Here is a 22,056-nt window from a genome sequence, read left to right on the forward strand (position 1 = left end):
TCATCGTGACGATTTGTTGAGTATATGTGAACCATTTATCGTTGATAGATTCAAGCGTAGTCACGCATAATTGGATTCTTCGAAGTTTATCTTCTAATACTCTTTTTCTTATCACATAAAAATCTTCTTTTTCTTCTATTGTCATATTTGGATCTGGAAATTTGATCTCCAGTTGATTTACTTCTTTAAGAAGACTGACTAACCTTTCCTTTGCCGGTTGAAAGCTCGCGATAATGTGGCTTGACTTGTTCCCGGCTCGTGGCACCAAAAAATTATTTTGTCGTGAAAGGTTGTCTGTTGGTTGATATTCGAATTGTTGCAATACAGTAGGAAGATTAATAAACCTTTATTTTTCGAAAATGTAGTATTAATAAACAGAGCAGTAAAATAAAAGAGAAGAAATTTATATTAAAGAAGAAGATTGGAGGAATTGATATTGGTTAACAAAGTAGTAGTCGACAATGATGATAATGATAATGAATGTGAAAAAATTAACCCGGTTTGTTTGTTAGAATTGAATTTATATGAGTAAGGATTGGGCGTGTCTAGGATAAAAATCATATATGTAAAGAATTGAAAGTGTTTTACAATGAAAAGATTAGATGAAAGCTAATTACAATTTTACAGTAAAATTATATGTGTAAAGAATTGGAAGTGTTTTACAACGAAAAGATTAGATGAAAGCTAATTACAATTTTACAGTAAAATTATATGTGTAAAGAATTGGAAGTGTTTTACAATGAAAAGAAGAGATGATTTATGATAGTATGAAATTAGTTAGGAGTTTTTCGCGAAATTATAATTCGCGACAGGAGTGGTTTATAATTAGAATTTTTATACAAAGGATAAATTGTCTAGACATTATAGCAAGTAACTTTAACAATAGGTTTTACAATGAATATCACAATGAATTGAATGGATATCACGAAAGAAAGTACAATGAGTTGTCTAGACATTATGATAAGTGGCTACTATGAGTTGCAATAAACACTACATGATAGATGCTCATTGTATATGAATTGATATAAGATCAAAAGTCAATTAAACCATTACGATGAATTGTAAAAGACATCAATGGATTAAGCTATATTAAGCATTGTTAACATTTATTTAGTGCTTCGCGATGTTAAAATCTGCGATAGTTGTATCGTTACTAATTTGATTTCCGAACTACTAAAATTATGAGCAATTGAATTGCTATCATATTGCTCGTTTTTTTTTGCTCTAATTTTTTATAATCAACTTTTGTTGGTAGTAAAACTAGATCCTGTGCAGCAATACATTCAACGTTTAATACATCATTCATATTACGATGAATTGGTCGCCCAATGATATGTGGAATGGACTGAATTAAATTTTTTCAACGAAAAAATCCTATAAATAGATTGTATATATTTAGTTCAAGTTTTTAACTTTTCATGCGTTTCTTTTTTTTTTTTTTTTTTTTAACTTTTCATTTCAAGCTATTCATCAGTTCTTATATATAAATCTATCTTTTCACTTATTGATCATTACCTCTAATTTCTTCCTTGTTGAACAATAGGAACAATCTACACGGTTGAGTGAGATTAGCCTTATAACTTAACTAATATGAATGATTCGGAATGAGACCTTATAATTAAATGGTGTTAATGTGTTCTATTGTAGATCGCCTAATCTGGATATCTATCTTTCAGCACTGATGATGGATGTATCGGACATCGGCAACTTAGCATCTGATAGTTCCGCGGTATGTCTATTAGGATTGCGTACTAGTAGCAGTTGAAAATTTTGGATTGATTTAGATATTTTGCTTAGTTCAGTAAAGCTTCTTTGATTGTGTTTAGAAGACATTTTGATTAATTCAAAACTTCTTTTCTAAATAGCTCGTCACACTATTTCGTTTTACTTCATTCTTTACGGGTTGACATCTCAATGCAACAAATCTCCCTACACCTTCACAAGGTGCCACTCGTAAACAAGCCTGCAACAGCAGCAAACTGTTGATCAGCTAGCTGTATCAGCTGCAGTTGCCACTGCACAACAACAGCAGCAAATGGGCGGTGCTGTTGGCTGTGATGACGATCCATCTCCATAATCTGCATACGCAATCACCTGAGCTACTGGTCCACAAAAAGGGTCTCGTCTCAGGCAAGCATTAATATTCCGAATTAATATTTCTTCACATAAGGCATTCATACCGTTATTTGATGTTAAAATTCGTAATGCACTGTGAAGTTAGGGAAATTAGAAGTCTTCAGATTTTGTATTTAAAGTCAACATGTCATGCCAGAGATTCTGTATCAGCTTGTTTTACCTTAAGAAAATGGTTAATAATCTACACTAGCTGATCATTGCTAACAAAAAAAATTTGTGCAATAAAAGGAGAATCTCTACTATACGAAATAGAAATGCGTTGTTTTGTTTTCAAAAATGCATTGAAGTAGTATAAAAATAAGACAATAAGTAAATTTCGGGCGTCGCAATGGATACTCAAATGACAGAAAATTCAAAAATGAAAATTCACTCAATGATCTTGCAAAAGCGACAAGCTCAATTACTATGGTGCTATTGCAACACAACAAGATGCAACAGGTGGACTTCAGCCATTACTCAGCCATTTATAGGATATTAATGGTTAGTCTTCCACTGTTTGCTAGGCCATAAAGATGATTGGATAAAATTAAAAAATATCAACTCCAGTATTAGCGTAACAGTTAATAGTGTATACTAGTCGCAAATCTAGTCATAATCCTACCAAACGTTTAACGTTGCATGCGTATATACTTAATGTTACAAATTAATCAAGAAAATTATTTTTTGATAACATATAAATGAATAATAAAAGTATTTTTACGTTACATTGAATAAATAACAATTGCAAAAATTCTACTTATTTCAACATTTTATAATATTATCAGATAACATAAGTAATAAGTTAAATTTAATATTATTAAGTATCATTTTAAACAATAATTGTCAAATGATTTAGGTTAAAATAGTTTACTATTATTGTTAATATTATATTATTACTATTACAATTATAATAGTGAAGAAATCTTTGAAAATTCCGAATCTCTTCTTTCCTTATTTTATGCAAATTTTTGTTCCTTCTTTTTCTTTTGCACACATGTAAATTACTTATATAATGGTTCACTCTTTCTCAACAATGGCATTATTTAAGAGCATGGGAGTGGTATAGTTTTGCTTGATAGTTGCTTTTCTGTCTTTATCGTATAATTTTAAGATAATCATATGCACATTTCTGTATATAGAGGACAATAGAATATGTGGGAATATAACACGTGTTGCATATGTTTCTTACTTAAGCTTATTTGCTTACTTGCTTAAATGTCTATTATAACATTTTGTTAAACATTATAGCAATTTGTTAAGCATGTAATTATTTCGAAATGTAAACGGCTAGAAAATATATGGCGGATAAATGAAAGATTTGCGCTGCCTTATCTTTTATTTCCATAGAAATTTTATCATTTTATGTAAATATAATTAATAATTGATAATTTGAAATTTAAACTTTTGTGTTGTTATTCATTTCGTACTCAATTTTTAATTCTGAAATAATATTATATTAATGAAGAAAGAAATAGGAAATTATAAGGGATAAATGAGAAGAGGATCGGAAGAGGTTGAAGTTTTTGAAATAGTAATATAATGGACTTAAATTTCCCGATTGTATGGTCTATAGTTTACATGCTTGAATTACATTTAAATATATTTGAAAGTTTGGATGAATATTACGACAATTTAAACTTTTCAGTGACATTAGAAGCTTGGGTAATTATGATTAGATATCAGTACAAAAACATTATTGTCATTCTAGATGATAGCAGTGGGGGTTGTAATTTAAGTCAAACTGATAATAGTGATAAAAGTTTCGATTCAGGACGAAAGACGAGAGAATTATTAATTGAAGATTATCTGATAACTCTTCAAGGTCACTTCCTTTTGTTTTGGATTTCATATTTTGATTATTTTTATATCAATAACATATGCATTATATAAGAAATGACTGTAAAACATTAACAGATATGAGATAAAGAAATTCCCTTTTTTCTGAATAGTAAAGTTTACAATTTAAAACTTTGATAGTTGGAAAATATGATAATTTGAATGTTGATAATTAAATTCTTCCTTATGCAGTGATAATGTAACCAATTAGGTTAGCTAATCTATTAATGATAATAACATTGATACAATTCTTTGTGTGATAATAAAAAATGTTGAATTTTTGAATTCATTTAAACGGTAAAAATTTTTTAATTGAAATCTGTTTGTCAGTACTGTTAGAAGCTTAGCGGTTTGGTATCTGCTAACGGAAATTGGATGTCAAATTAAGACGGAGAATTTTGACGTACTTTATTTTAGTATCATTAGAATGATATTATTCTCTGTTTTCATCTTTTTTTCATCATATTTTTCCAGAAGTATCCAGTTATTTGTTTGTTTCATTATAATATTGGATTTTTGATTTGATTAGCTTTTCAATATACTATTTGATTATATATATATATATATATATATATATATATATATATAATTTTCGTTTCGATTATTTTTATAATATTGAAAATTTTTCATTTGATTTTTAATTTGATTAGCAAAGTAGCTCTCTACGAAAATGTTATTAACGTATGCTTAGACGGTAACTTTTTTCTTTCAAAGTTTCATTACAGTTGCGGAAAAAGAACATTGTGCTTTAGCCTTTACCCTGATCTGAAATATAAACGTTTCGAATAGAGCACAATGTAACTTTAATAGCCTAATTAAATCACACAATCAGAGATGTTTATTTTTTTTTTTTTCGTAACTAGAGTAAGGAATATTTGGTGCTATTTTATATTATATTAATTAAACGATCATAAAGTCTGACGAAATGTTCAATTTAGATTCTACAGCTATGTCACCGGATCGTTTTAAAAGAAAGGAAATTAGAACTTTAAAACAACGATGGATAATGTAAAGTTATAAAACTCCTTTATTTTTCCTAATTTCTCTACGCTACTTTACGACATAGAATAATTTTATCGATCAATCGGGAGTGAGATAATCAATATTTTACTTTTCTTCAGGAAGCATAAGGATCGCACGGATGATATACCAAATTGTCCATCTATCGAGGACATTATTGATATGCCAATACCTAATGAAATCCCGTCCGTTTTATTTCATATCTTCAGTTTAATTTAGTATTTTATTTTACATGAAAAATTTACGAAATACGCAGTATATTATTGAACGGATCAATCATCGTTACTTATATGATATCTCTTACTTCAATATTGTCAATGTAATTCATATTCCACTAGGAAAAAAAAAAAAAAAAAAACTAAAATTAAAAACTCTTGCATGATTAAAGTTAGATTATTTTCCTTACTTTATTAATTACAAAATAAAGTAAGGAAAATAAAAAATATTTGAAAAAAATACATGAGTAACGTAAAATATGGATGAATGTTTCTTATTCTTGGTCACTTTTCATTTATTTTTTTAACATTCTATAAAAAAAGTAAGTAAATGACCAATATATGTTTTTCAGACCGTCCGACAAAACAGAAACCAGTAATGTCATAACTGATTTGTCAATCTCAAATGCTAAATTACTGAATGGCACAATGCAATCACAAACAACATATAGTAATTCTTTCCTATTATATTTTAAATAAGCAAATTTATAATAATTGGTGACACAGTATTGTGTGACATTTCTTCCTGAGACATTTAACCATTGCTAACAGATCATTCATCTTTATAATTATGTATTTCTTATCAACTTCTACTGGATAAATCCTCTTTTCTTCATTGTACAGTTGACCATTTATGTTAATAACAAAAAAGAAAAATCATTCGTTTATTAAAATTATCGAATATTATTCTCAACTTTTTCTTGTCTAATAATTTTAAGTAAAGAAAAGTGACATTTTCAGCATGTGAAGCAGATTCCATGCATATTCTTACGATATCCTTAATATTTGACCTTTCGCTTATATTTTTCTCTCCATTCTTAAGTCACTCAAACCAGAATTAAATATGAGTTATTTTGATGATTAGATTACAAACTTAATAATACTCATAGTAATATCAATATCTTATGTAATGTAATTAGATTTTAGATTTCTGTAAACTATTTTAATTTAATATGATGAAAAAAGAAATTATTGGAGAAGGCTTAATCTTCTTCAAAACTAATTGAATTATAGATTATCATAGAAAAGCATAGTAATACAAGTTTAAAATACATATTATGCTTTTGCTTCGAAATTATTTATTAATTAAATGAGCTGATATTTGTTATTGAAGTTTATAATATGTACAACGATGATGTATGTATGTATGAAAGATACGATAGATTGCATTCATCTTTGATGGATCCAATTTAAAATTAAGTTATTTGAATTGAGCTGCGCAAGAGAACTCAACAAAATCTACGGGTCATGAAACATCGGTAGCACCAAAACGGTTCCATCGAAATTATCGCAAACGACAACGACATTCTCGGAAAAGCAGCAGGCGTCATAGATCAAATATAGATTCATCCACTTCAAAGTTAGTTCCTAAAATGTAACAAACGAATCAGTGAGAGTTAAGTTCTCCTATATTGGTTTTAATATCTGTTTAAATCAGTTAAAATTATATTGTTTGTTTTGTTTTGAGAATTATATATATATATGTGTTTCATGTTATGAGAATTTCTCAATAGTTATTAATTATAGAGAAAATCAGTTTATAAATTAACTTTTAGAAGAAACCAACTTTAATTTACTTTTGAAAAGATTTAGTGAAGTGATCAAAAATATTCCTTATCTGTTGAATTATAATAATTATGTTATAATCTTTTTGATTATCAATTAATCTATTTTTATAGTAGTGAATTTGTCATCCAGAGTTCAGCTTCCGAAAGACGTGATGATATCTCGATGTGTCCAAATATCCAAAATATTTGCAATCTTAATCAAAGCAAAATAGAGTTCATTTTATACTGATTATCAGAAATACTTTTATCAAATTTATAACAAATTTTTAATTTGAAATAGCATGTTTTACTGAAAAAAAATCCCATTATTCATTAATATTTGCAAGGATAGAAGAAAGTAATTTAGAAAAAAAAACTTAAATAATGAAAGAAGAATAATATGCCATCAATAACAAAAAAAACAAATTTATGATATAAATAATTTATATCCAATATATAAATTATTTACTGACATTGATAAAATGAAAAGTTTTTATTTTGAGTGTTTCAATCTTCTCTTTGCTTAGATAATTATCTTCCATTTATCAGAATTGCAATTTTTTAAGTTATAAATTAACTTTGATTATCGTTAATGTGGATATACTAAAATTAATTTTATTAATTTCTAATAATTTTTTTCTTTTTATAGTGATAAAATATCTGCTCATCGATTTTCCCATGCATTTTATCAATTACTTGATGATTTTCTTCTTCTTCTAACTAAATTAATACAATTGTTGAAGGATCATCCGGTAAGTATCGTATAAGTATGAGATAATTATATTTAGTAATAAACGAAAGAAAAATTTAAATAATGATGGGTACCATATAGCAAGTAAAATAGTTATTTGTTGATGACAATGATAATTGTTTATAATCAATAATAAAACTCTTTGGAGAATAATAATTATGATTTAATAATTTCCTCTCAGTTATTTTTCAACTTTTATTTAAACCAAAATAAAATTACAAATTATCTTCAACTAATAAGATTTATTCTAACAATTTAAAACTAAAATACCTGTTTTAATTTTAAATTGCTATTTTTCTTTTTTTTTTCCCTCTATAGTAACAATCTACATTACGTGAAACGATATCAATTCGTGTATTCTGCGTTAAATTAGCTTATTACCTCATTAAAAAAAAAATTACCTAAATTTCGCATTTTAATAAAAATACATTCTTTTTTATTTTATTTTAAATTCTCTTTGAATTCGATTTTAAAAAACCGATAATAACTGTTATTTTGCTGAGAATATATCTAGCATAATTGCTTATTTTTAATCATAATTTATGTAATTTTTTTTCATGGCTCTAATAAATTAATTTTAGCATCCTGCAACAATAACAGGTTTCATTATTGCCAGTTATTTGTTTATTAGTTATTTGGAACTTTCAATTGCTGCATTTATCGAATTAATTGTCCAAGCTATTTGGCCAATATTACATGCTATGCTTCTCTTCATCGGACGTCTTTCCATAAATTTTAGCTCATTTATGCATTCTTCCGATGATGTTATTAAGGTTAACAAATTTAGTCCAATATTTATTCAAAAAAAAAAATGTCTAAAATTTTAGGCCAATTATCATAAATTGCAAGGGCAATAAAAATAAAGTTATTCCATCGTCTAATTGAGCTTATTTATGCATAACTTTTTTTGAATTATTTTAATCTAGCAAAATTATTTTCAAAAATTAAACATTAATATGGAAAGAAATAATCCATGATTACGCATTTTCGTTTACTATAATAGAAGAAAGTGCGCTGTTTATTATAGAACAGAAGAACTGTAATAATCAGTTTTGCATTGCAAATAATGATGAAAAAAGATTGGAATTATTGGTAGCTATTTATTACAAGTGATATTGTCAATATGATAAGAATGAGGAAGAGTATTTTTACAGGGAGCATACTGTGATATGGCAGAGATTTGGTGCAGACATTTTCAAATGATGTGTGCCGATCAGTGTTCATTTTTTAGTATGGCAGTGGAACGATTAAGAGCAAATTAAAATTAAACTTTAAGCAAAAGAAAAAATACGATGCGAAGAATAAATTTATTCTTTTCATTTACTGACGAAGAATAAATTTATTCTTTCCATTTACTGATTGTTTTATTTGATATTGTAAATAATAAATCAACACATACTATCATAATTTTGATTTTGTTTTTATGATAAATATTTCAAATTGATTGATGTAAAAATAAAATTAATCTTCGAAATCATTAAATAGACTATTTTTTGAAAACTACATTTTAATATTTGTGAGCTTATGTCAACAAATTTTATTATTCAGAACAGTATAGCTTCGAATCAGTGGTTTGCATCAAATTCAACAAAACTATTTCTCACATTCTTAATACATATTTCTCATACTCAGTCATTAGATATTTTAATGGAATATTTCTAATTGTGCTAAATAACACATAAATTATTTTACCAATTAATTTTAAATAGAACTACATTTCTGCTATTACGTAATATATATATAATATTATTTTTTTTTTTTTTTTTTTTTTTTTTTTGTTTTGAAACCTTATTTTCTGTTTCTCTGGTTTTGATCTTTCACATAAATGATGTATCCACTATTTTTGAAATCTGACATTTAGAAAAAACAAACAGACATAATTTTTTACAGATAGAATTAATTTTCATTATAATATTATATTTTTTGTCGAAATATCATTGAAATTAGAGCATAATGTTTACATTAACAAACATTAACCTCATTAATACTATATAATTTTCAGTAAAAAAAATATCACAATACCAATTATTGGAATATAAAAAAATTCCAATAATTGATATTGTACGAATTTAATTTTATTTGTAATGGAAAAACACAAAAATCATATCACGTAGTATAATAAGATAAACACCTTCTTTAAAAAAAGAAAAAGGAAAATAGTTGAAATGAAAAAATATTATAAAAAAAATAAGAGAAATTAATACTGGACTAAGTATTAAAGTAAATTGAATTTGATTAAAGTAAAATAGCAATTAAATTTACATGAAATTCATTTTGAGTAAGAAGTTTTTAGATTTGGGAAAGTTTTATCTTGAATAGAATTTCATTATTATTAGAACATTTTGCAGAAATAATTGCTATGACCTTTATTTATTCCTTCCCTCCATCCTGTCATGTCCCCTCTCCCTTCCTATATATTTCTACTTATTTATCACTGTTACTATACGTAAAGTTCGTCATATGTTCATACGCTTAAGAAATTGCTTCAAAGTATAAATTTTCTATTAAAGAATATTTTTTTTAATTATAAAAAATAGTTAATTATTGCTGAGAATACATTCATGCAAAGTGTATATAATACCATAATTTTGTTTTTCCGATATTCTTGTTTTCTCCAGTACCGGAATTTCAGCAATTTCATCTTATATGCATGCTCATTGTATACGTTATATTTATTGTATATTTCTGGTATTTGTATACCTGTATGCTTTTTGTATATATTTTTTTATAGTATATGTGTGTACTTATTGTATTCGTATACTTATTATGTGTACTCGTATACTTATTATGTATGTATGTTCATTATTTACATTATGTTTGTTGTGTATGCGTTTTTTTATAGAATGTTAAGAAAATAAATGAAAAGTGACCAAGAATAAGAAACATTCATCCATATTTTAAGTTTTGATCGACTTCATCCTTGTGCATTGTCAGTGTTATTATCGCTTCCTTTCCTTCGTGTAATAATTGAAATATTCCTTGGTCACCTTCTGTTACTGTTTTGTATTTTTCTTCCTCTTCTCTTCTTTTCATCGTGACGATTTGTTGAGTATATGTGAACCATTTATCGTTGATAGATTCAAGCGTAGTCACGCATAATTGGATTCTTCGAAGTTTATCTTCTAACACTCTTTTTCTTATCACATAAAAATCTACATGTTGTTTGCGGATTTTTACATGAAAAATCTACATGTTGTTTTATAGAATGAAAAATCTACATGTTGTTTTATAGAATGTTAAAAAAATAAATGAAAAGTGACCAAGAATAAGAAACATTCATCCATATTTTAAGTTTTGATCGACTTCATCCTTGTGCATTGTCAGTGTTATTATCGCTTCCTTTCCTTCGTGTAATAATTGAAATATTCCTTGGTCACCTTCTGTTACTGTTTTGTATTTTTCTTCTTCTTCTTCTCTTCTTTTCATCGTGACGATTTGTTGAGTATATGTGAACCATTTATCGTTGATAGATTCAAGCGTAGTCACGCATAATTGGATTCTTCGAAGTTTATCTTCTAACACTCTTTTTCTTATCACATAAAAATCTTCTTTTTCTTCTATTGTCATATTTGGATCTGGAAATTTGATCTCCAGTTGATTTACTTCTTTAAGAAGACTGACTAACCTTTCCTTTGCCGGTTGAAAGCTCGCGATAATGTGGCTTGACTTGTTCCCGGCTCGTGGCACCAAAAAATTATTTTGTCGTGAAAGGTTGTCTGTTGGTTGATATTCGAATTGTTGCAATACAGTAGGAAGATTAATAAACCTTTATTTTTCGAAAATGTAGTATTAATAAACAGAGCAGTAAAATAAAAGAGAAGAAATTTATATTAAAGAAGAAGATTGGAGGAATTGATATTGGTTAACAAAGTAGTAGTCGACAATGATGATAATGATAATGAATGTGAAAAAATTAACCCGGTTTGTTTGTTAGAATTGAATTTATATGAGTAAGGATTGGGCGTGTCTAGGATAAAAATCATATATGTAAAGAATTGAAAGTGTTTTACAATGAAAAGATTAGATGAAAGCTAATTACAATTTTACAGTAAAATTATATGTGTAAAGAATTGGAAGTGTTTTACAACGAAAAGATTAGATGAAAGCTAATTACAATTTTACAGTAAAATTATATGTGTAAAGAATTGGAAGTGTTTTACAATGAAAAGAAGAGATGATTTATGATAGTATGAAATTAGTTAGGAGTTTTTCGCGAAATTATAATTCGCGACAGGAGTGGTTTATAATTAGAATTTTTATACAAAGGATAAATTGTCTAGACATTATAGCAAGTAACTTTAACAATAGGTTTTACAATGAATATCACAATGAATTGAATGGATATCACGAAAGAAAGTACAATGAGTTGTCTAGACATTATGATAAGTGGCTACTATGAGTTGCAATAAACACTACATGATAGATGCTCATTGTATATGAATTGATATAAGATCAAAAGTCAATTAAACCATTACGATGAATTGTAAAAGACATCAATGGATTAAGCTATATTAAGCATTGTTAACATTTATTTAGTGCTTCGCGATGTTAAAATCTGCGATAGTTGTATCGTTACTAATTTGATTTCCGAACTACTAAAATTATGAGCAATTGAATTGCTATCATATTGCTCGTTTTTTTTTGCTCTAATTTTTTATAATCAACTTTTGTTGGTAGTAAAACTAGATCCTGTGCAGCAATACATTCAACGTTTAATACATCATTCATATTACGATGAATTGGTCGCCCAATGATATGTGGAATGGACTGAATTAAATTTTTTCAACGAAAAAATCCTATAAATAGATTGTATATATTTAGTTCAAGTTTTTAACTTTTCATGCGTTTCTTTTTTTTTTTTTTTTTTTAACTTTTCATTTCAAGCTATTCATCAGTTCTTATATATAAATCTATCTTTTCACTTATTGATCATTACCTCTAATTTCTTCCTTGTTGAACAATAGGAACAATCTACACGGTTGAGTGAGATTAGCCTTATAACTTAACTAATATGAATGATTCGGAATGAGACCTTATAATTAAATGGTGTTAATGTGTTCTATTGTAGATCGCCTAATCTGGATATCTATCTTTCAGCACTGATGATGGATGTATCGGACATCGGCAACTTAGCATCTGATAGTTCCGCGGTATGTCTATTAGGATTGCGTACTAGTAGCAGTTGAAAATTTTGGATTGATTTAGATATTTTGCTTAGTTCAGTAAAGCTTCTTTGATTGTGTTTGATATTTTTTTTTTTTTTTTTTTTTTTTCAAAATAACTCGTCACACTATTTCGTTTTACTTCATTCTTTACGGGTTGACATCTCAAAGCAACAAATCTCCCTACACCTTCACAGGGTGCCACTCGTAAACAATGCCTGCAACAGCAGCAAACTGCTGATCAGCTAGCTGTATCAGCTGCGGTTGCCACTGCACAACCAACAGCAGCAAATGGGCGGTGCTATTGGCTGTGATGTCGATCCATTTCCATAATCTGCATACGCAAGCACCTGAGCTACTGATAATTTTTTATCTGCAGAGAAATGATATGAGTTAATGAATTAAAATGTCTTCTGATCTTGTAATATTGGTAGAGAAATGGTATGAGTAGATGAATTTATCAAAATATCTTCTTGTGATATTTTTATATCTGCAAAAAAATGATGTGAGTTAATGAATTAATCAAAATATCTTCTAGTGATACTGTTATATCTGGAGAGAAATGGTACGAGTTAATGAATTATTCAAAATGCCTTCTAATGATATTGTTGCATCTGTGGAGAAATGGTATGAGTTAATGAATTAATCAAAATGCCTTCTAGTGATATTGTTACATCTGTAGAGAAATGGGACGAGTTAATGAATTAATCAAAATGTCTCCTAGTGATATTGTTATATCTGGAGAGAAATGGGACGAGGGAAATGGTAGGAGTTAATGAATTAATCAAAATGTCTTCTAGTGATATTGTAAAATCAGTAGAGTAATGTTATGAGTTAATGAATTAATCAAAATGTCTTCTAGTGATATTGTTATATCTGCAGAGAAATGGTATGAGTAGATGAATTTATCAAAATATCTTTTAGTGATATTTTTATATCTGTAGAGAAATAGAGGAAATGGTACGAGTTAATGAATTAATCAAAATACCTTCTAGTGATATTGTTATATCTGGAGAGAAATGGTACGAGTTAATGAATTAATCAAAATGTCTTCTAGTGATATTGTTATATCTGTAGAGAAATGGTATGAGTTAATGAAGTAATCAAAACGTCTTCTAGTGATATTGTTATATCTGTAGAGAAATGGTATGAGTTAATGAAGTAATCAAAACGTCTTCTAGTGATATTGTTATATATGCAGAGAAGGGGAATGAATTAATCAAAATGTTTTCTAGTGATCTTGTTATATCTGTAGAGATATGGTATGAGTTAATGAAGTAATCAAAACGTCTTCTAGTGATATTGTTATATCTGTAGAGAAGGGGAATGAATTAATCAAAATGTCTTCTAGTGATATTGTTATATCTGTAGAGAAGGGGAATGAATTAATCAAAATGTCTTCTAGTGATAATGTTATATCTGTAGAGAAATGGTATGAGTTAATGAAGTAATCAAAACGTCTTCTAGTGATATTGTTATATCTGTAGAGAAATGGTATGAGTTAATGAAGTAATCAAAATGTCTTCTAGTGATATTGTTATATCTGTAGAGAAATGGGACGAGGGAAATGGTACGAATTAATGAATTAATCAAAATGTCTTCTAGTGATATTGTTATATCTGTAGAGAAATGGGACGAGGGAAATGGTACGAGTTAATGAATTAATCAAAATGTCTTCTAGTGATATTGTTATATCTGCAGAGAAATGGTATGAGTAATGAATTAATCAAAATATCTTCTAGTGATATTGTTATATCTGCAGAGAAATGGTATGAGTTAATGAATTAATCAAAATGTCTTCTAGTGATCTTGTTATATTGGTAAAGAAATGGTATGAGTTAGTGAATTAATCAAAATATCTTCTAGTGATCTTGTTATATCTGTAGAGAAATGATGTGAGTTAGTGAAGTAATCAAAATACCTTCTAGTGATATTGTTATATTTGCAGAGAAATGGTATGAGTTAATGAATTAATCAAAATGTCTTCTAGTGATCTTGTTATATTTGCAGAGAAATGTCATGAGTTAATCAAAATGTCTTCTAGTGGTATTGTTATATTTGCAGAGAAATGGTTGTAGTGGAAGCAAAAATGTTTTTGGAAACAACCTTTATGATTTGGTTAAATTGTTATTCGGGGGAGAAGTTTGATGTCAGGGAGATGTGTTGGATGCCAGCTAAATATTTGGGCAACAATTGAATAAACTGATTCGGAGGATTGGATGATTTTTAAACTGATCTAATTGACAATAGTATGGTTATAAAATCTACATTGATGTTAGACAATGATCCAAACAAAGGAGAGGAGGTGCTTGCATGGGCACCAGTTGCTAATAAAGAGCTTATTAGATAACCGCATGATTATGATAGCTAACAAAGAACAATGTAGATATCCTCATGATTGTAAGGATTGCTAACAAAGAACGATGTAAATTGTTTCAATATGTAGAAGCATAAATTTGGAAACAAAGAGTCCGAAGTATAAGCATTATTTGCGGAAATTACGTAGATATCTTTACTACAATTTGCAACTCATATTTTTAGATCGCGATATTAAAATCCGCGACACTCCCGACCGAAGGAGCTAAATGCTTTAGTTCGTTGGACAGCTTTGGTTGATTGCTTCGCCTTATAGCGCTTCTAGTTCGTAGAGCAATTGGTTCTTGTTCATTGACATTTTGCACTGATTTGTTAAACATTGTTGGTTGAGGGTCAATTTCCTCACCTTTGACTTCCAGTGGGTATAACATATTCACCGGTCTGTTGAGTATTTTTCCTTTCGGTAATTCTATCGAGACACTTCTCACTTCTCCATCCTTTCCTGTTTTGATTTCTCTTATTCTGGCTAGTTTCCACATGCCACGGGGAATTTCTGGTTCATTTAGTAACACAATCTCTCCCTCGTGGGGAGTTCTTTTTACTACATCTCTCGGAGAAGAGTGTTCCCTTTGTGCTCTTTCTTTAAGAGTATTTAAATATTCCTCTTTCCATATTTCCCAGAAGGCATCGAGGGCCTTTAGTGTATTTGACCAGTATTGAATGAGTTTTTCTCTCGAATCCAATTTATGAGGGATAAAATCATCCATTTCATTCTTGTTTTTAGCAGGCATGATTAGATGCGCATTCGGTAGTATAAAGTCAATTGGACGCAATATGATACAATCATCAAAATTTACGTAAGTTAGTGGTCGAGTATTCAAAATACTTTCCACTTCCGCTACTAGCGTAATCAATTCCCGTTCCCATAATAACTTTCTGCCGATGGCTCTTTTCATTGCCCTTTTTGTTAACCCAATAAGTCGCTCATATACTCCTCCGTTCCAAGGCGCCTTTGGTATTATATTTTTCCAGATCATTTTCCTTTCCGCTAGGAATTCATTTAATTGTTGTTTCACAATGATTTTAAAAATTAACTGGAATTGACCAGCGTTGTCGCTTAAGATTAATTCTGGAAAGCCTCGTCTTGCTGTAAATCTTCTGAAAACATGTAAAAAGCTTTCGGCTGAAAGAGTTTCTACTACTTCTAGATGTACAGCTCTTGTTGTGAAACATGTGAATAGTGCTACCCATCTTTTTGTTAGCCCATTATCACTCCTGATATTCACAGGACCTAAATAGTCTAGTCCTACTCGCGCAAAGGGTCTTGATCTTGTGGTCCGAGATGCTGGAAGATCAGCCATAGTTGGTAATTTGAATGGTTTAGTTGTCCAGCGTCTGCACTTCATGCACTTATTCAAGATTCGTTTGACTTCCGTTCTACCTTTTGGGATCCATATCGTCGATCTCAGATTTGAGAGTGTATGAGCAATTCCAGCATGATACAGTTGTTCATGTCGTTGCTGAATAAAGAGTTCAGTTATGGTGTTGTGTCTCGGGAGATATATTGGGTGTAAGTTACTCTCTTTCATTTCAGAGTTAACTACGCGGCTTTTGTATCTCCATAGTTCGTTATCATAGAACAAATTCCATTTGATTATTTCATCTTTGGTAACTCCTTCTGACTGTGCTTGTTTGAATAGCACAATTTCTGACAACTCGTAATCCTGTGTTGTCAATATATTCTTTTCTTTCGTTGCCATCTTTAGCCAAGGAATTTCCCTTTTCATTGTTAATCTTATGAATTTCAGAACCCAACCAGTTGTTCTTATTAATCTTGACCATTTGCTAAAACGACTAGCATCTAAGATTCCGAAATGTTTGTTTATGATAATTGGTTCTGTGATGTGGGCCACAATTTCTTCATCCTGGTAATCCTCATTGTAATTGTATTTCCACTGTGGCCATTTTGATTCGTTTTCTGTTAACCACTTTGGTCCTTTCCACCAAAGATCATATCCTTTTAGTTTATTCGGAGAGATTCCTTTTGTAGCTATATCAGCTGGGTTTTGTTCACTTGGGATATATCTAAAATGGATTTTCGCCTTTCGTATTTCTTCTACCCTATTTTGTATGAACGTTGGTAGTAAACGGGAACTATTGTGAACCCAATGAAGCGCACATTGAGAATCGGACCATAAAATTGTTATCACGTCCTCAAGCTCTTTTTGTTTTAATACGAATTGTACCATTCTCACTCCGATGAGTATTGCCAGTAATTCTAATCGAGGTATTGACATTCCTTTAATTGGCGCAATTCGGGATTTAGCAAACACTAAGAATACTTCTCTTTCTTGAGTTCGAATGTATAAAGCTGCTGAGTATGCAGCAGTTGATGCGTCAGTAAAAACATGAAATTGTACTTGCTTGGAACAATTTGTTGTGAATCTTGGTAGATCCTTTAGTTTCTTTGGCCATTCGTTCGTGAGTAATTTCCACGTGGTTTCATCTTCCTCACTTATAGTTTGATCCCATGAAAGGTTCTTTTTCCACAAAGTTTGGAGAAACAATTTGAATCTTATCAGTATAGGAACTATGAATCCTAGTGGGTCATATTGTGAGGCTACGAATTGCAATACAATTCTTTTAGTTAATTTCTTACCAAACCATGGTTTTAACGTTACTTGAATGATATCTTGTTTGTGGTACCAATTGAGACCTAGAATTTTTTTAATTGAACTTACCTCTGCTCGATCTTGTACCGGAAGTTTTTCATTGACTTCTTGGTCGTTAGAGAGAAATTCCCGTACATTCATTGATGCTTCATTGAATATAATTTTAATTTCCTTATAATTGGAAAGAGCTTCGTTGGTTCCTTTGGTTGGTATTATAATGTTATCGACATAGAGATTTTTCCTTAACTCGAGTGCGATTTTGCTTTTACAAGTTTCCAAATGATAATTGAGTGTAGCGGACAATAAAAATGGAGATGATACAATTCCAAATGGAACTCGTTGGAAACGGTAACAACTTACGTTTTCTTCGTTAACTGGACTTCGAATGTCTTTCAACCAAAGAAATCGAGTGCAGTTTCTATCTGTTGGATGCAATTCTATTTGCAAGAACGCCTTTTCTACGTCTGCTATTATTACATTTTTCATTGTACGGAAACGTAGCAAAACTCCAACCAAATCAGGGAGTGTTATTGGTCCCCGATATAAAACATCATTTAAACTTTTCATTCCTTTACAATGAGCTGATGCATCATAAACTATCCTCAGATTTGTCGTGGTTTTATTTGGTGTTATTACTTCGTGATGAGGCAGATAATGAATAATACCAACTTCATTCATTTCCGATGACACTTTCTCAATTATATTGGAATTGAGTTGTTCTTCAATAGTTTGATTGTATCGACTTAGTAATTGAGGTTTCATTTGAAGCCTCCTAATTAACGACTTTAATCTTCCAAGGCAAAGTCCGAAATTATCGCTTAGTTTGTTCTTTGAATCTTTCCAAGGCCAACAAACTTGATATCTTCCCTTGTCCCTAGTGATAGTTTGTTTAAATTGCTGCAATGCTTTTTCATCATTGTCAGAGTTTATTTTGTCTTGTATACCCATTAATTCCAGTTTCCAAAAGTGATCTAAGTCTGGAATATTGACGGCATTGACTTGAGAAATCGGACTTACTGATGTGGTTTCTGAAATACTGTCGTGTATTTCATTTATATACCCACTTCCAGCTATTATAGGTCCAACCTTTGTATGGATCAATGAAAATCCTGATTTTAAGTTCTCTGCTTGGTCAAACTGGATAAACTTGAAGAAGTGATCCGCACCTATGAGTATGTCCGGTTGTTTCCATTTGTTTTTGAAATTACTAAACTGATTTCGTTTGTCTATCATCAACAATTCCTTTTTGTTTAGATTAACTACTTGCAATTCATTCGTCAAGTGGTTAACTGTTATTACATCTAATCGGATTATTTCTTTATTTCCAATTTTTACTCCGATTTCAGTTTTAGTAGTGATACACGTTTTTGGCGTCTTATCACCAAATGAAGCAATTTTTATTTCCATCTCGTTAGTTTCTTGTAGATTCAATCGATAAGCCAAATCCTTTGATATGAACGATAATTGAGAACCAATATCGAATAGAATTAAAGCCTTTTGTTGGATTTTTGGGCGATTTGGATTGGTTACATTTATTTCCTTACATAACAGTAAGGTTCGCTTTTTCCATTGATTTCCTTTTTCGGTAATGGAGTTAGCGATTGTGACTGAACCCAACCTTTCTTTGTTGGAATCCACTGCTTGCGTGAGTTCCTTGTAGTTGTTGGGACACAGTGCTGTATTGTGTGGACTTTTACAATGGAAACACAAAGGTTTCCCTTTTTTACAATCACTTGTTGCATGTCCTTTTCGTAAACATTTGAAACATGCAGTGATTTCTCTCAAACGTTCCATCCGGAGTTTGAGAGTGGGATAGATGTTACATTCATTGTTCCAGTGGTCCTTATTGCAAAATACGCATGGTTTCCTTTTCCCATTTATAGAAATTTTTCCTGGAACCTTTTTTGATTTGATTGTATTATCTCCCTTTGTTTGGTTGATTGTGGCGAAAGCTGACGTTTCGCCTCTAACATTATTTTTGTTTGTTTTCTTCTCCCTTGTGTCTGCTTGACTTCTAGCAACTTCTTCATTTCTTAGAACTAGTTTTGTCAGGTACTGCCGGATATCCTTAACTGACCAACTCGTCGAATCCTCTTTCAATTGGTATAATTTATCAATTATCCACGCTGGTAGTTTATTTTCAATTGTAATTTCGATGCTTGAATGCTCTAAATTTTCACCTATAGCTTCCAGTTGTCGAAATGTTCTCTCCATGGCTTCTATGGTTGCTTTCCACTCTCGGTCATTTTTTTTGATGGTATTCAACTCGTTGTAGAGTGATTTCTTTATAAGGAAAGGTTTACCATATTTCTCTTTTAGTAAACCTATTATAACATCGTAGTTTTCTGGCGCTATATCATAACCTCTTACAGATAACAAAGCATCTCCTTTAAGACATGATATCAGATAGTTTAACTTTTGAATATCTGGGATGCTTTGCTCATGGACTGCTGCCTTGAAACTACACCAAAATTGCCTCCACAATTTTGGATCCCCACTAAACGTTATTAGTGGTAATTGAGGAAGTTTTATTTCTGCTTGATTTGTGTGAATCATACTATTCTTTGGAAATGATTCTTTGACCTCTTCTTGTTTTAAATGTTGTAGTACCGAGCAATATTCATCAGTATGTATTTTAAGGGTAATAATAGTTTCTCTTGTTCTAGTGATTAAACTTAAAATACCTTGTGGATCGTCAACCATATTGGCGTATTTCGTCTCCTCTTCCTTTCTCCTCGTTGCTATTGTCAAGCTCTGAATATTATCCAGCCAATTTTGATTAGCTGTTTCGAGTAACCCAGCATAATATTCGAGATGTGCGATCTTCTCCTTGACGATTCGCAATTTAATTTCGTATTGATGCTGAAGTTCCCCTCGTGATAGTGTTTGAGACGGGGAGGTCAGATCGAGTTCACTTGCTTCTTTAAGAAGTTCTAGAGTTCTCGACTTCGATAATTCGCTTCCTTTTCTTATACTGTCGGACATGTCCCGGCTCGTGGCACCAAAATTGTAGTGGAAGCAAAAAAATGTTTTTGGAAACAAACCTTTATGATTTGGTTAAATTGTTATTCGGGGGAGAAGTTTGATGTCAGGGAGATGTGTTGGATGCCAGCTAAATATTTGGGCAACAATTGAATAAAAATTCGGAGGATTGGATGATTTTAAAAACTGATATGATTGACAATAGTATGGTTATAAATCTACATTGATGTTAGACAATGATCCAAACAAAGGAGAGGAGGTGCTTGCATGGGCACCAGTTGCTAATAAAGAGCTTATTAGATAACCGCATGATTATGATAGCTAACAAAGAACAATGTAGATATCCTCATGATTGTAAGGATTGCTAACAAAGAACATGTAAATTGTTTCAATATGTAGAAGCATAAATTTGGAAACAAAGAGTCCGAAGTATAAGCATTATTTGCGGAAATTACGTAGATATCTTTACTACAATTTGCAACTCATATTTTTAGATCGCGATATTAAAATCCGCGACAATTTTTTAAAATTTGTTATAGTTTTCTTACATTAGACAAGGAAATTGGTTCTAATTTATCAATTTTAATTTTAATTAATAGCCAAAACTGCTAAAAAAAGCTTATTTTGAACCTAATTGACTATGTTACGTGCATTGTACCAGTGCTGATCCTATATTGTGTTGTCATTTTATAGTTTAAATATTAAATTACGCTTTTGTAATTAAGTTTTGCGCATAAATTAATCAGCAAAATTAATAAAACATTCAATTAATCATGATTTTAGTTCAATTTAAGAATTTAAATTAAATTTAAATTCAAATTTAAATTTTGAATTTTTTAAAAATTTTAAAATTTGTTATAGTTTTCTTACATTAGACAAGGAAATTGGTTCTAATTTATCAATCTTAATTTTAATTTAGTTCCAAAACTGCTAAAAAAAAGCTTATTTTGAACCTAATTGACTATGTTACGTGCATTGTACCAGTGCTGATCCTATATTGTGTTGTCATTTTATAGTTTAAATATTAAAATACGCTTTTGAAATTTAGTTTTGCTCAAAAATTGATCACCGAAATTAATAGAACTTTCAATTAATGTTGGTTTTCATTCAATTTAAGGTTCAAAATAAAATTTAATTTCAAATTAAAATTTTGAATTTTTTAGAAATTTTAAAATTTGTTATAGTTTTCTTACATTAGACCAGGAAATTGGTTCTAATTTATCAATCTTAATTTTAATTTAGTTCCAAAACTGCTAAAAAAAAGCTTATTTTGAACCTAATTGACTATGTTACGTGCATTGTACCAGTGCTGATCCTATATTGATCATTTTAGTTCAATATTAAAATACGCCTTTGTTATTTAGTTTTGCGCATTAATTTATCAGCAAAATCAATAAAACTTTCAATTAATCATGATTTTAATTCAATTTAAGAATTTAA

General features: G+C 29.8%; 3 protein-coding genes across 6 annotated transcripts; all 3 read left to right on the top strand.

Annotated features, from left to right (window-relative positions):
• Nucleotides 1-233: 233 nt before the first annotated feature.
• Nucleotides 234-2,077, top strand: Bm8034 (Uncharacterized protein; the record flags this gene model as incomplete). Its single annotated transcript, XM_043082969.1, has 3 exons — nucleotides 234-289; nucleotides 1,648-1,729; nucleotides 1,976-2,077. The coding sequence occupies 3 exons, from the start codon at nucleotides 234-236 to the stop codon at nucleotides 2,075-2,077; spliced, it is 240 nt and encodes a 79-aa protein (XP_042938903.1).
• A 2,799-nt stretch (nucleotides 2,078-4,876) lies between these two features.
• On the top strand, nucleotides 4,877-8,746 carry Bm67 (Uncharacterized protein; the record flags this gene model as incomplete). 4 transcript variants are annotated; one of them, XM_043082970.1, is made up of 8 exons in its annotated part: nucleotides 4,877-4,959; nucleotides 5,073-5,156; nucleotides 5,540-5,637; nucleotides 6,402-6,546; nucleotides 6,866-6,967; nucleotides 7,383-7,485; nucleotides 8,066-8,257; nucleotides 8,639-8,746. In XM_043082970.1, the coding sequence occupies 8 exons, from the start codon at nucleotides 4,877-4,879 to the stop codon at nucleotides 8,744-8,746; spliced, it is 915 nt and encodes a 304-aa protein (XP_042938904.1). The 4 variants fall into 4 exon arrangements, with proteins under 4 accessions (XP_042938904.1, XP_042938905.1, XP_042938906.1 ...); XM_043082972.1 differs by having other exon boundaries at nucleotides 4,901-4,959; XM_043082971.1 differs by lacking the exon at nucleotides 6,866-6,967.
• A 2,393-nt stretch (nucleotides 8,747-11,139) lies between these two features.
• Bm8035 (Uncharacterized protein) lies at nucleotides 11,140-12,670 on the top strand (the record flags this gene model as incomplete). The annotated part of the gene is made up of 2 exons (XM_043082974.1): nucleotides 11,140-11,195; nucleotides 12,553-12,670. The coding sequence occupies 2 exons, from the start codon at nucleotides 11,140-11,142 to the stop codon at nucleotides 12,668-12,670; spliced, it is 174 nt and encodes a 57-aa protein (XP_042938908.1).
• Between the last annotated feature and the right edge of the window lie 9,386 nt (nucleotides 12,671-22,056).

The sequence above is a fragment of the Brugia malayi genome, assembly GCF_000002995.4.
Source record: "Brugia malayi strain FR3 genome assembly, contig: Bm_049, whole genome shotgun sequence".
Classification (NCBI taxonomy): Eukaryota; Metazoa; Nematoda; class Chromadorea; order Rhabditida; family Onchocercidae; genus Brugia; species Brugia malayi.